The sequence below is a fragment of the Lacerta agilis genome, chromosome 2 (genome assembly GCF_009819535.1).
Source record: "Lacerta agilis isolate rLacAgi1 chromosome 2, rLacAgi1.pri, whole genome shotgun sequence".
NCBI classification, from domain to species: Eukaryota; Metazoa; Chordata; class Lepidosauria; order Squamata; family Lacertidae; genus Lacerta; species Lacerta agilis.
The window spans coordinates 59871412-59883999 of record NC_046313.1 but is presented as its reverse complement, the minus strand read 5'-3'; the positions used below and the strand labels follow the sequence as shown (position 1 = coordinate 59883999).

Here is a 12588-nt window from a genome sequence, read left to right as displayed (position 1 = left end):
CAGTTCCAAAGTCCTGTGTGGGACCTATCCAATTATTTTTTAACCACTGAATGATCCCTGTGAAAACCTGTCACATTACCCATTTTTGCGAAATCATTAGGGACTTTTATCAAAAGCTTTTTGGAATTCCAAATATTGTTCCTTGAGGTGATCTGATATCTAAATATACAGTGGTACCTTGGGTTACATACGCTTCAGGTTACATATGTTTCAGGTTGCATACTCCGTTAACCCAGAAATAACGCTTCAGATTAAGAACTTTGCTTCAGGATAAGAACAGAAATTGTGCTCTTGTGGTGCAGCAGCAGCGGGGGGCCCCATTAGCTAAAGTGGTGCTTCAGGTTAAGAACAGTTTCAGGTTAAGAACGGACCTCCGTAACAAATTAAGTACATAACCAGAGGTACCACTGTAGTTGTGTTTCAAAAGGTTAAGACGAGTAAACTGATTCTTTCTCAACAAGGCTTATCCTGCTCTGTGTTTTCATAATTCTTGTTTTTAGCAATGCTTTCTACCAATGCAGCCTCCAGGAGGAGCTAAAGTGGTAGAAAACGTTGTTAAAATCAAGAAGAAGAGCAGGGCACAAATCGCTTAAGTCAGAGGTGGACCTGCAGTCCTCCAGATGTTGGATTCCAAATTCCACCATTGGCCACACTGGCTAGGGGTAATTAGAGTTGTACAGTAGTCCCTTGCCTGGAAGGCCATCGATTAGCCCTCCTCTGCTGTCCTAAATAAGCAAACCTATCTAACAGAATTGGTGCTAGTACATGTAACATGAGGACTGGAAACTTTGTTTTTTAAAAAAACAAAAACAAAATTCTGTGGAATCCAGGACTCATGGCCTGCACCTGCCAGAACTGAGTAATTTGATTATTTTCATAGTCAGAATGCACAAAATTGCTGATATGGGGCAGGGTGACGGGAGTTCTAATGAACTATAGTGTATGGCGGAGGGATTTATGCAGATCATGAATGGGGGGAAATAGTACTTTTATATGTATATGGAAATGCTTGCGTGATTTAATTTAATGTCATGTCTCTGTGAAAACCCTCAGAGCAGTTAGCTCCTGACTCCACCACCCCCCCACATCTGATCAGTAGTTTGTTCTTTCTTGTTGACTAGGCAACTCACGGCTTATTCATTGGTTCTAATTGTTTATATTTCACTTTGAAAAATACAAATCTAGCTGGCTTATGAGTGAAATCGGACTACGATAATAAAGTTGCAATAAGTTAATACTGGAAACTCATCCCTCCCGTGAGGCAGATGGTGTCTGTTGGGTGTGTTTGCCGGGGACAGTCCGGACTGGAGCAGGACCAGTCGACTGATGTTCAGTTCACCTGTCTTTTCTTGCTCTTCCCTTCCTTCCTACAGGGGAGTTGGTGTTGGTTGACTGTAGGAGGAGTGAGAGGATGTTGCCCAGCCTCCACTATTGTTAGCTATCTGGTACTATGAGCCTTTCCCCCTCTTTTTTTCTGCTTGGGCGAGATTCCCTTTTTCACTTACACTAACTGCCTTTTTCACTCATGGCCATGTGCAGACAATTGTGTGGGAAACAAATCTAATTCCTGTTCTATTTCAAAATCCCCTCGCCCCATATTGCGGGTATGAATTCTGTAAGGTGATTGTGGGCTATGTGAAGAAGTACTGAATGTTGCTTTCTTCTGAATCTGCTGCCAGCCACATTGGGTGAAGCAGGAAAAGGGGAATTTCTTCTGCCAGCAGTTATTTGCTTTGTGGGTAGATGGTCACCAATGGATTTCACCCATGGTGCCATGTGTATCTTTCAAGATAGTATACACACACACATATATTTACGCAGTATACTCCATCAGTATACACACACGCTGCAAGCGTTTTCATTTCTGCACATAGAATTGTAAGGAAACAAACAAAAAACTCCACAAAGCTAAAGCTGAAGGAGATTTGGGCTCTTCCAATTTTTTCACTGCGTCAGCTTTCTAGAATTAACCTATATATATACTGAGACGCAACAGGCTGACACCTTTGAAATAGTTCAACAAGTTGACTAACTGTTCTAAAGATACTTTGTAACAAGTCCCTGCAGAGATAGTATTTATGTTTTTATGTCAATACAGTACAGTATCTTTAAATCGGGACATTCCCAGTGCAAACGATAGCAATCTGCATCCAGGAGGGACTGTTACCATTCTAATTTACCTAGAGACTAGAGATAAAGCATACTAATTCACCTCAAGTCCATAAGCAGAATTGTGATGGTGCTTTTAAATACAGTGGTACCTCAAGTTAAATACGCTTCATGTTAAGAACTCCGCTAAGAACAGAAATCGTGCTCTGGCGGCGCAGCAGCAGCAGGAGGTCCCATTAGCTAAAGTGGTGCTTCAGATTAAGTACGCTTCAGGTTAAGAACGGACCTCCGGAACGAATTAAGTACTTAACCCGAGGTACCACTGTAACGAAATGCAGCCTTGCAAATAAATTACGAAGTCCTTTATAGAACCCAGTAGTCAATCACAGTATAAAGTTCATTATTTTGTGAGCTTTTGTTGGGTCTCACAGCAGTCTCTTTTTACTCTTTTCCCTGAAGCTAAAGAAAAAAAGCTGTAACTTTGATTTGCAGGAAAAGCCCTAGTAGGCTTCTCCGTTTTAGGAGGAGAGAAGGCATCTTACTTGAACTAATTTAGTGTGCTGTCAAATTGGACAGTTTAAAAAGGAGATTAGATAAGTTCATGGAGTTTTTGGTCATCAGTGGCTGCTTGTCATGATGGATATATATTTTCTCCCAGGTGGGCTTCCCAGAGGAATCATTGGCTGCTATAGGGAACAGGCAGCTTCGTCTAGATCAGGGGTCAGCAACCTTTTTTCAGCTGTGGGCCGGTCTACCGTCCCTCAGACCATGTGGTGGGCCAGACTATATTTTTTTGGGGGGGGGGGGGGGTTGAACGAATTCTTATGCCCCAAAAATAACCTAGAGATGCATTTTAAATAAAAGCACACATTCCACTCATGTAAAAACACACTGATTCCCGGACTGTCTGTGGGCCGGATTGAGAAGGCGATTGGGCCACATCCGGCCCACAGGCCTTAGGTTGCCTACCCCTGGTCTAGATGGGCCTTTGGTCTGACCTAGCACAGCTCTTATTATGTTCTTGTATCTACATACCCTTGAATGTGTTACCAATGAAGACAGTGGCAGGCTTGTAACATTCCTATTGAGGACTGTTTCCTGCCTCCCGCTCCGCATTGCATGTTGCTTTAATTTCTACTTCACCTGTGTGTTGAGCATTGCTACAATTCCCAGCACCCTTCAACTATAGTTCCCAGGATTCTTTAGGAGAAGCCATGACTTTTGAAGTGGCATGAGAGTGCTTTGAACGTATTGTGTGGATGTGACCAGTGTGGCACCAGGTGGAGACCCTGCACTTCTGGATGTGGAGTAGGGTTCTGCCTTTCCCTGATTCTGCCTTCATCAGCTTAAAATGAGAGTGCATTTGTGGATCCTTGAATAGTGTTTTTATTTTAAGAAATAGTATTTAAATGTACTTGCCCCTCCTTTCTGTTCCCGTACTGATAATTTAATAGATGTGTATATTATTCAGCATCAGCAAGCCTGTTCTAGTTTCAGACACTTTCACTGGTCTGTTATCGATTTATGACACTTTCTTTCACACAGTTTGAACTGAATGAAGGTTTGTATCAACACACTAAATATCCCGGAGCTGTTCCTGCATCATTCAAGAAGAATGTGTGTGCACTTTTTAATGACGCCTGCTGACCTAGTTCTGTTCTCTGTTGACCCAGAGTGCAGTAACCTAGCTGAACTCTCATTAGTTTGGTGCTTGATGAGCATCGTTAAATGACGCAGGATTAAATTTTCCAGTACAAGGTGTGCTTAGGTGAAGGGAGTTGAACACTCTGTGCATTAGATCTGAATGCTCCATCACTTTGGGCATTTTTCTCCCCAACCTAGTCAACTTGTGCTAATGGAGTGGATCTGTTCATTCGTTCATTTGTTCGTTCGCTCATTTTTGCTTGAAAACTGAGGTGTACGAACCAGAGTAAAACACTGGATCAAATGGGCAGCCATATACACCAAGAATCAGTAAGCAGGGTGCCTCTGAGCACATACTCAGACTGGGCATTAGTAATGCAGTACCAGAACCAAGTTTGTACATTCTCTCTCACAAAAAAACCCAGTCCTGGTTTTCTCCCATATGTTCTTTATCAGCAACCTAATTTGAAAATAAAAGGCCTTTTAGCTGGTTGTTTCTGTCATTAGAAAAGTTAGAAACCCTTAAATCTATTGCAAGGCACCCACAGACTTACTGGCGGATCTCATTTTACCTGTGTGTGTGTTCCGTAATGGATTGCTGCCTCCTATATTCTTCTTTAACTACACCACCATTCAAATAGCGATCTGGTAGTGAATGTGATGACGTCACAAAGCAAATCAGATTTGGCTACATGCCAATGCTGATTAGGGCAAACCAGTTACATTGTCGTCGCTCTAAACCCCTGTCTCACCTGGAGTATCATTTGAGTGTATATCAGAGAGCACATCTAGGCATGCATCCTTTGGAGAGTATGGATAGATTATCCACAATCAGGTGAATGGCCTTGTGAGTAGAAAGGCAGCGGAGCACAAGGAGCACAACCCTATTGGTTCTTCTTGCTCTCTCGGGAGCATTTGGTATCATTGACCATGATGTTCGACCTGTTTTGGCTGAGACTGCCATCATCCGGAAAGAGTAGGTTTGCAGTTTGGGTGCGCTTTTAGATCTACCAGTCCAGATGATTTTGCTGCCACAGACTATCTTTTTACCAGCTGTGCCATTCCTCAACAGGCATAGTCTGGTTATAGTGTTCCATAGTCTGGTAATACTTGGGGCTGCCCTTGAAGATTACTCAGAAGTTCAATTATTTCAGAATTTGGCTGCCAGAATTTTAACTGGTTGTTGTTGTTGTTCCCAAATACTTGTAAGAGTGCTTCTTCCCCCATACTGACTGTGTTGAGATCTTCAACAGGAGTTCATCTTCAAGCGGTAGTGTGCTCTGTAATAAGAAATGAGAGGTATTTGAATACCTTCCCCTAAAAGGTACGCCTGGCGCCTACTTTGCAATCTTTTCAGCGCTAGGTTAAGACATTTGTATTTACTGAGGCATTTTAATTTGTATATTCACTCAGCTTGCTTTCGTCCTTTTAATCTGCTGCTTTAAAAAAATAGGTTATGGCTGTACAGTGTTAGTTTTAATTTTTTTTAAATTTGGTTTTAATTTTATTACTCTGGTTTGTTGTACAATGCCCTGAAATCTGTTTTTATTAAGGATGGTATATAAATATGTTAATTAAATTGTATATCCCAGCTCTTTTTTATTTTTGCCCTTTTTCTTTTTGCTGTGGTGTTTCCATAAAATCACAGACACTTAGAGTTGGAAGGGACCCAAGGGTCATGTAATCCAACCCCCCCTGCAATGCAGGAATCCTAACTAAAGCATCCATGACAGATGGCCACCCAACCTCTGCTTAAAAACCTTATGTTTTGCAGAAATGGAGAAAATTGCTCTGGCAATCAGGGTGCCAGTCTTTTCTCCACAAACACAAGAACAATGCTCAGCAGAGTATCTTAAGGATCATATTTTGCTGTGATCTTATGACTATAGACCACTCCCAATATTCAAGCCTCAGCTAAGATTGATATATCTTAGTTAGGACTAATTATTGGTTAAAGCAAGTTCAGACAGGGTTCAGGAAGACCAGGGGAACTGGGGCAGAAGAAGGCAAGAGGATATACACTTGCACCACCTGCTCATAATCCCTTAACCAAGGTTAAAAATAATGGGAGCGTTATATCAGCTCAGTGTAAATCGTCATGGAAGCTGTAGCCTCTGACTAAGGCCACCCTATCTGGAAAACCCCTGAAGTCCCAGTAACAGATGAACACCATGATCTCTCCCTTCTGTTAAATCCCTCTGGTTGTTCTAGCGTTCTTAAAGGATTTACGCTTGGAATGCTAACCTCCTGTTCCGTTGTTTCAGGCATAGCTACCCGGAAACTGGAGTATTAAGCTGCACCCATGGAAGGAAAGGGGCCTTATCGAATCTATGACCCTGGCGGGGGAACGGAAAAGGGAGCATCTGCTGCCTTTGAACGGCTGGTGGAGGAAAATACCCGGCTGAAGGAGAAGATGCAGGGAATTAAGTCTCTAGGTAACGGTGAGGATGACATGGAAGCAGAAAAGCAAAAGTTACTCATTGTTGCTGTTTCCGGAATGCCCGGGTCTGCGACAAACGTCAAAGAAGCCGCTTTCTTGTGTACTTAGCAGGAAACCTCTAAACCAGGGGTCAGCAATCTTTTTCAGCCGTGGGCTGGTCCACCATCCCTCAGACCATGTGGTGGGCAGGACTATATTTTTTGGGGAAATGAACGAATTCCTATGCCCCACAAATAACTCAGAGATGCATTTTAAATAAAAGCACACATTCTACTCATGTAAAAACACCAGGGACGCCCCACAAATAACCCAGAGATGCATTTTAAATAAAAGCACACATTCTACTCATGTGAAAATACGCTGACTCCTGGACCATCCGCGGGCCGGATATAGAAGGCGATTAGGCCGGATCTGGCCCCCAGGCCTTAGGTTGCCTACCTCTGCTCTAAACCTCTGTGACACCATAGAGGCATAGTTGTAGCAGCACGTGAGATTCTATTGGGGGTAGCCTACTACTTCACTGGTGGTGAGCATTAAAGGCCAAGTCTGTGATTTGGACTTGCTGCCCCCTTTATGCTAAAGTCTTTCTGGGGGTGCTCTCCATGTTATTGCTGTTGCCTCTGTCTGCACTTTGTTCAAGAGACGTCCCAGGTGATGACTTACTGGCATTGCTCACACGTGGGCTGTGTGTGGGATATGGACCTTTTAAAATATTGTGGCAGTCAGTGGAAGCTCTTAAGGGTTTTTCAGTAACGCTGAACGTCGTAAGTGTGAAAATTGTATACAGGTCCCGGATGTAGTAGCATCACATGAAGAATCTTTTACTGTTTGCCGTCTGAGAACATAATTGTTTTCAGAGGCTGAGAAACAGTGCTGAATATGTCATTGGGTTCTAACTCAGCAGTGTTTCATTCCACAGATGCACCTCTCTGTAGATAGGGTTTTGAATTGGAGGTCTATATTAGGAATTTCTTTACTTCTATAAAAGTTTTTTGTTTTTTAAAGGGGTAATTCATATTACCTAGCCTAAAGGAGAATCCTTTGTGCCTCCAAAAGCTTTCCACCAATGCATATTAAGCACCCATTGCTCTTTATTCCAAAGCAAATTAAAATGAGATCTTGATAGCGATACATTTCTCAGCAAGGCCAAAAATACTGGCATAAAATTTGAGCTTTGCACGTGTGTGGCTGAGGTGCTCGCCAATAAGTAGACAAGGCAAAACATTGCAATTCAGCTGAGGTGGCTTTCTACTTTTTCCTACAGTTTATACTTTTATATATTTTATACATTTTATACTTTTTTCCTTGGTTGTATGATCCCTAATCGATGCAAAAATTTATGTGGCTGCTATATACATCATTCACAGTTCCATCCCCTGCTCCCCCATGGCACAGAGATCTTTTCTGTGTAGGAAAAGTACTCTGTATGAAGTAGCCATTTGAACTGAAATGCAGTGGAGTTAGGCCAGAATTGCTAGAGTTCGGCTAGTTCTGATAACTATGCTGGATGTGCTGCTGTAAAGAAAGAACCTGCAAATACAAAGGAGTGTTAAATCGTGCCCTTGTTGTTTTGCCAGGGGATCTATTGGAAGAGTCTCAGTTAGAAGCCTCCAGGCTGCGTCAGAAAGTGGAGGACCTAGTGAAGGACAATGAGATGCTAAGGTCCACCTCCTCTCTTGACAAGCTTGCGGAAATGGCAGGTATGAGCATCAAAGGACCAACTGTTTAGCATGTCCCAGTAACATGTTCTTTGGCAGACCTAGATTTTCACTGCCGGCGTGTGTTGCATTTAAGGGAATTGCAAGTTGGAAGGAAGAGTAATAAGCCTCAAAGTGATGCTGTTGGCTGTCTTGCATTAAGTGTAAAAAGCCCTTTCAAAAAAGATGCATGCTGGTATCACTGGGCCATCTATGCAGCCAACCTGCGTCTTCAGGTCTGCAGCCTGAATCTGTGTCACTTCAGTTCTTAGGGGTGTTTGGCTCGTGCAGCAGACTTCACAGTAGAACTTGCACCTCTCCTCTCCCCTGCAGCCCCCTGTGCACCATCAAAATCTGCTGCAGCGGGTTGTGGGACCCTTCAGAGCAGATTCTGTGGATGCTTGGCCGAGAGGAGAGGAAGGGGAGGTTCCGTTGCGTGGGCAGAACTCCAGTCACATGGTTTTAGCTACAGCCCAGCCTCCTTGGATTGAATCAATCCTGTTTTCTGCATGCTGCTTTCTGGGCAGGTTGTGCATATGCAAAAATAAACTGGAACTTGAGGGAAGTTTTGGCCATGCTTTTTGCTCATTTTCACTGCTGTTCCCCTCTCTGAGAAAAGCATGAAATCAAATGACCGGTAACCAAAGGTTTTGAATACATTTTTGCTTCTGCAACAAAACTCTTCCTTCCACACCCCTGCCCTGAAATACTTTTTTCTTCTTTGAAGGCTGTGTGGTTTTAGGGGGCAGCTACACTTTTGCACGCAGAAGGTCCCAGGAATAATCCTTTCCATCTTCAGGCAGGTGATGGGGCAGGGCCTCATTCTGTCTGAGACTGTGGAGAAGTGCTGCCAGTCAGAGTAGACAGTACAGGGCTAAGTAGACACATATGCATTGGTTTGAGCCAGCTTCCTAGACACCCCCCCCCCCGGTCCCGGTGTGTTTTCTTTTTGAGTCTCAAAAAAAATCACGAGTGCTTCCAGGTGACTGATTTTATTCAGCATTCATTCCTGTTTGTTGGTGGGGAGATTTGATGGCCGTGTGCCATCTTTTGGGGGGAGAGTGGGTTTGTTGTGCAAGACCTCCTCTTCAACTGTAATTGCACAACCTGGGTTTACTGGTCTGCGATTGAATCCCACCTGATACTAGCAAAGTCTGGGCGTAAATATGTGCATGCCACACACATTGCACACATACCCCCAATTCAGGGTGAGGTTGGCTGCCTTGGGTGGTAGAATTTTTCATACCAAAGAGCAGCCAATGGTCCATTACTTGATGTATTTGTTTAGACCATTATTGGGGGTGCTGCTTAGAGGGAGCTTACTGGCTGGGACTTAGTGGGAGTCTTGCAGTGTACTTGGGATCACACGTTTGATAGATCTGAGTGTGAAAGCCCTGAGAGCACCCTCCTTTAACCTTAGAAAAAGTGACTGTCATTCTGATATGGCACACTCTCACCTTCACCAACCTGTTGCTAGCTGAAGCTAATGAAGCTTGTAGTCCAAAACATCTGCAGTGTGCCAGGTTGGCAAAGGCTGATGCAGTGCGACTTAAAAAAAAGATGTGACTGTTCTGTTCTCCCCACCACCACCCCTATCACCCCTCTTGAGAACTAGATGGGCTTCAAATGGAAAAGCTGAGGAGTGATTTTTGATCTTTCAGTATTACCGTATGCTGAGCCCAGGAGGAAAGAGGGAAATTCCAGCTGACACTCATCAAAGGCCATTTATACACATTTGCATCACACACCAAACATTGCCGCCTCTGTGCCCCCAGAGACCAGCCACTGGTTCTTGCACGGGGAAGGTGGGGCTTGATGTGGTGGGAGTGTGTGTGTAATTTGTGCATGGGGACTTAAAACAAGATGGAAAAGGGCAAGTACTGTTCCTTGTAGACTCTCTGGTGTGTATTTTTAAGTTGGTTATAAAATAGATTTGTTTTAGGCAGGTAATATCTGCTACCAGCTCTTCTGCTCTTGAACCTGTTTCCTGTTAATGCAGAATGTTGGATCTCTATCCTGCCTAGCAACCTGTTTGCTCCTTTCCCTTTTCTTCTTTATACTTTTGCTGCTGCGGTTTCTGTTGGCAGAGCTGGATCTCTGCAATGAGAAATGTTCACTTGCTTCTTTTCTCTTTCCCCCCCAGGAGGAACCCCAGATCTTTGCTCTTCCTCAGAGGTTCCAGGTGAAGGTCAGAAGGAGATGGAAAAACCCACACAGAAGCCACCCAGCAGTGTAAGAAATCAGACTTTAAATAGTCAAGGCAACATAAAAATAATAATGATTAAAACTGCACGCCCTGCTAAGCAGACACAGGAGTAAGTCCCAATGAATTCAGCGGCAGCTATTTCCGAGTATGTATAGAACTAGGCTGCAAGAATGCTAAACACATTGTAAAGACAGGGAGGGGAATGATATCAGAATGACTTTTTCTTCCAATGAACTACTCAGGTTTGAGGACTCTGGCATTTTTAGTCTGTCCATGTAACTGGAAGGGAGTTTCTGAAGTGGAAGAATGCTGCATAGCACTTTTAATGAGCCACATGCTCTACAGTCAAGTTGATCATCCCAACTACTTTGAGAGGTGCTTTCTATTTTGCAGAACTGGAGCTGAAAGAGCACTCTCTTCTAAACCGCCCTGTGATAGTCATTGAGGTCCAAGGCTGGTGCTTTTATTCCTGACCCAAGCTACATCTATTTAAGTCTTGCGAGGCTGCGGGGAGAGTCCATTCCATGATTCAGATCCCAAACTTCCTGGCTTTGTTGAATGCCACTTAACTACAAAGAGATGTCTCTTGGATTGTTTCTAAGAGGTAGCTGCCTTATACCATTGGCATATCTTGTTCACCATGGCCTACACTGATGTGAGCAGCTCTCCAGGGCTTCAGGAAACAACTTCACTGAGCCCTTCCTGCAGACACCAGGGATTGAACCCAGGATCTTTTGCATGCGAGGCAAATGCTGTGCCACCGAGCTCCAGCCCTTCCCATAAAACTGCTGTAGTTTTGAATACTTTATTATTTGGGAAAACATGTAGCCCTGTTTCATTCTGTATCATGGACAGTTACAGTTTGCTGTGGTTTCTAATAGTTATTAGGTAGATTTTGATCTCGCTACGCCTCCAGTTTGGTGTGTAAGATGCCATCTTCCTTTCCCACACGACCTTTTTAGATCAAAGAAATAAGCAACATTTGGAAACGGCTCCATCCAGTGAAAGATGCTGTCCCACTCCCCTCTGACTGTGAACGCATTGCCTCTTGCTGACAGAATTGGAGCCCACAGAGGGTCACTGAGAAACATTACAGAGTTATTGGCTCACTCAGAGAAACCCAGAGATTTGCAGAGACACAAACAAACAAACAAAATAAAAAAGCAAACAAAGCTGCAAAGGAGCCCAGCAAAGACTAGATTGACCTCCAGGAGCTCAGGAAAGTTGAGGATTAGGTGGGAAAGACTTAACAGAAAAGCAGAGGCGTTGGTATTTACTGAACTGCTTGAACCCTTGACAGCCTATATTATCATGGAGGAAGGCATAATTGGACCAGTGTATATAAAGGTATATTCAACCTTCTCAGACCCAGGACCCACTTTTAACCCAAACATGCATTTGGGGACCCATTTCTTAATCTTTTATTGCATATTTGCATAGTGATGGTGCTTCCTGTTCCGACTTATCTTGGATCAGGCAGCAACCCGCCTTTTGAAGATCAGTATGCTGGGAGGTGAGGATTTATGGCAATATTTTGTTGCAGGCTTTTTGCTTTTTTATCCTGTTTCTAAGCAAGCAGGACACCATATATCTGGTTGTTTGTTTTTTAAACACATTCAATAGAGAGCGGGGAAACCCAAATTACTCATTTAATCCCTACTCTGTTTTTTCCTCAGGTCCTGAAACAATCTCCTATAGGGAGAATTTGGGGTATATAACTCTGCATTCATTCATTTTCTCTACAGGGATCTTCATCTGAGTTTGAAATTGTTGGAGCTGAAGATAAAAGGTCTTCCCAGGGAAGCACCGGGAAATCGGTATGTGAATCCAAACAGCTTGTTTAGATTGAGACGCAAAGGGGGGGGGAATGTTTTATGGGTCGTGTTGTCTTGGAAGTTCCTTTGTTTGTGACCTTTTTGTGTGTGCGTTCCGTTCTGATGTATTTTTTCATGCCATCTCCTTGTGTGGTTTGATAGCTCAGAGACAGGGAAATACAGAGGTCTCCAGAAGAAGAAAGCCAAACTAGTCAGCAGGTTTTATCGAGCAGTTGAACTGTTTTATATTGCATTTCACAGAGTAATTTAAGCAAAAGAAAAGAAACAACAACGGCATCTGCCGTGAGCCACTTGCAGTCTTCCTTTTTTCACATGGAGAAAACATCAGGAGAAAGAAAGAGATGTGCTGAGGAAGGAAGGAAGGAAGGAAGGAAGGAAGAGATGTGCTGAGGGGTGCTCAGTCACTGGAATATTTCCCCTCCCCGTGTCATTGTCTTGAACTGGAAGCAGCAATGGGTTGCTGTAATCTGTAGCCACGGATCTCGTGGGGCAGAAGAGGTGCTCAATCCTTTGGCTGTGGACCATTTTTCCTATCACAAAACCCTCAGTTTCCTTCTGCCCCAGAATGATTATATCCATACCCCCCCCTTTTTTTTCCTTCTTCATAGAGCTAAAATCAGCTGGGAACTTATTGATGCTGGGGAAATTGCTACTGGA

At 43.5% G+C, this 12588-nt stretch overlaps 1 protein-coding gene across 4 annotated transcripts in view; it reads left to right on the top strand.

The window, feature by feature from the left end:
• Positions 1-12588, top strand: part of TNIP1 (TNFAIP3 interacting protein 1) — a 56613-nt gene that overhangs the window by 20922 nt on the left and 23103 nt on the right. For 2 of the 4 annotated variants that reach the window (XM_033140308.1, XM_033140310.1), the window contains exons 2-5: positions 6018-6188; positions 7771-7893; positions 10034-10122; positions 11842-11913. In XM_033140308.1, coding sequence (XP_032996199.1) covers positions 6056-6188; positions 7771-7893; positions 10034-10122; positions 11842-11913 — 417 coding nt within the window. In that variant the 5' untranslated portion in view covers positions 6018-6055. Of the gene's footprint in view, positions 1-6017; positions 6195-7770; positions 7894-10033; positions 10123-11841; positions 11914-12588 lie in introns of all 4 variants that reach the window. The other 2 variants (XM_033140309.1, XM_033140307.1) reach the window with 1 other exon arrangement.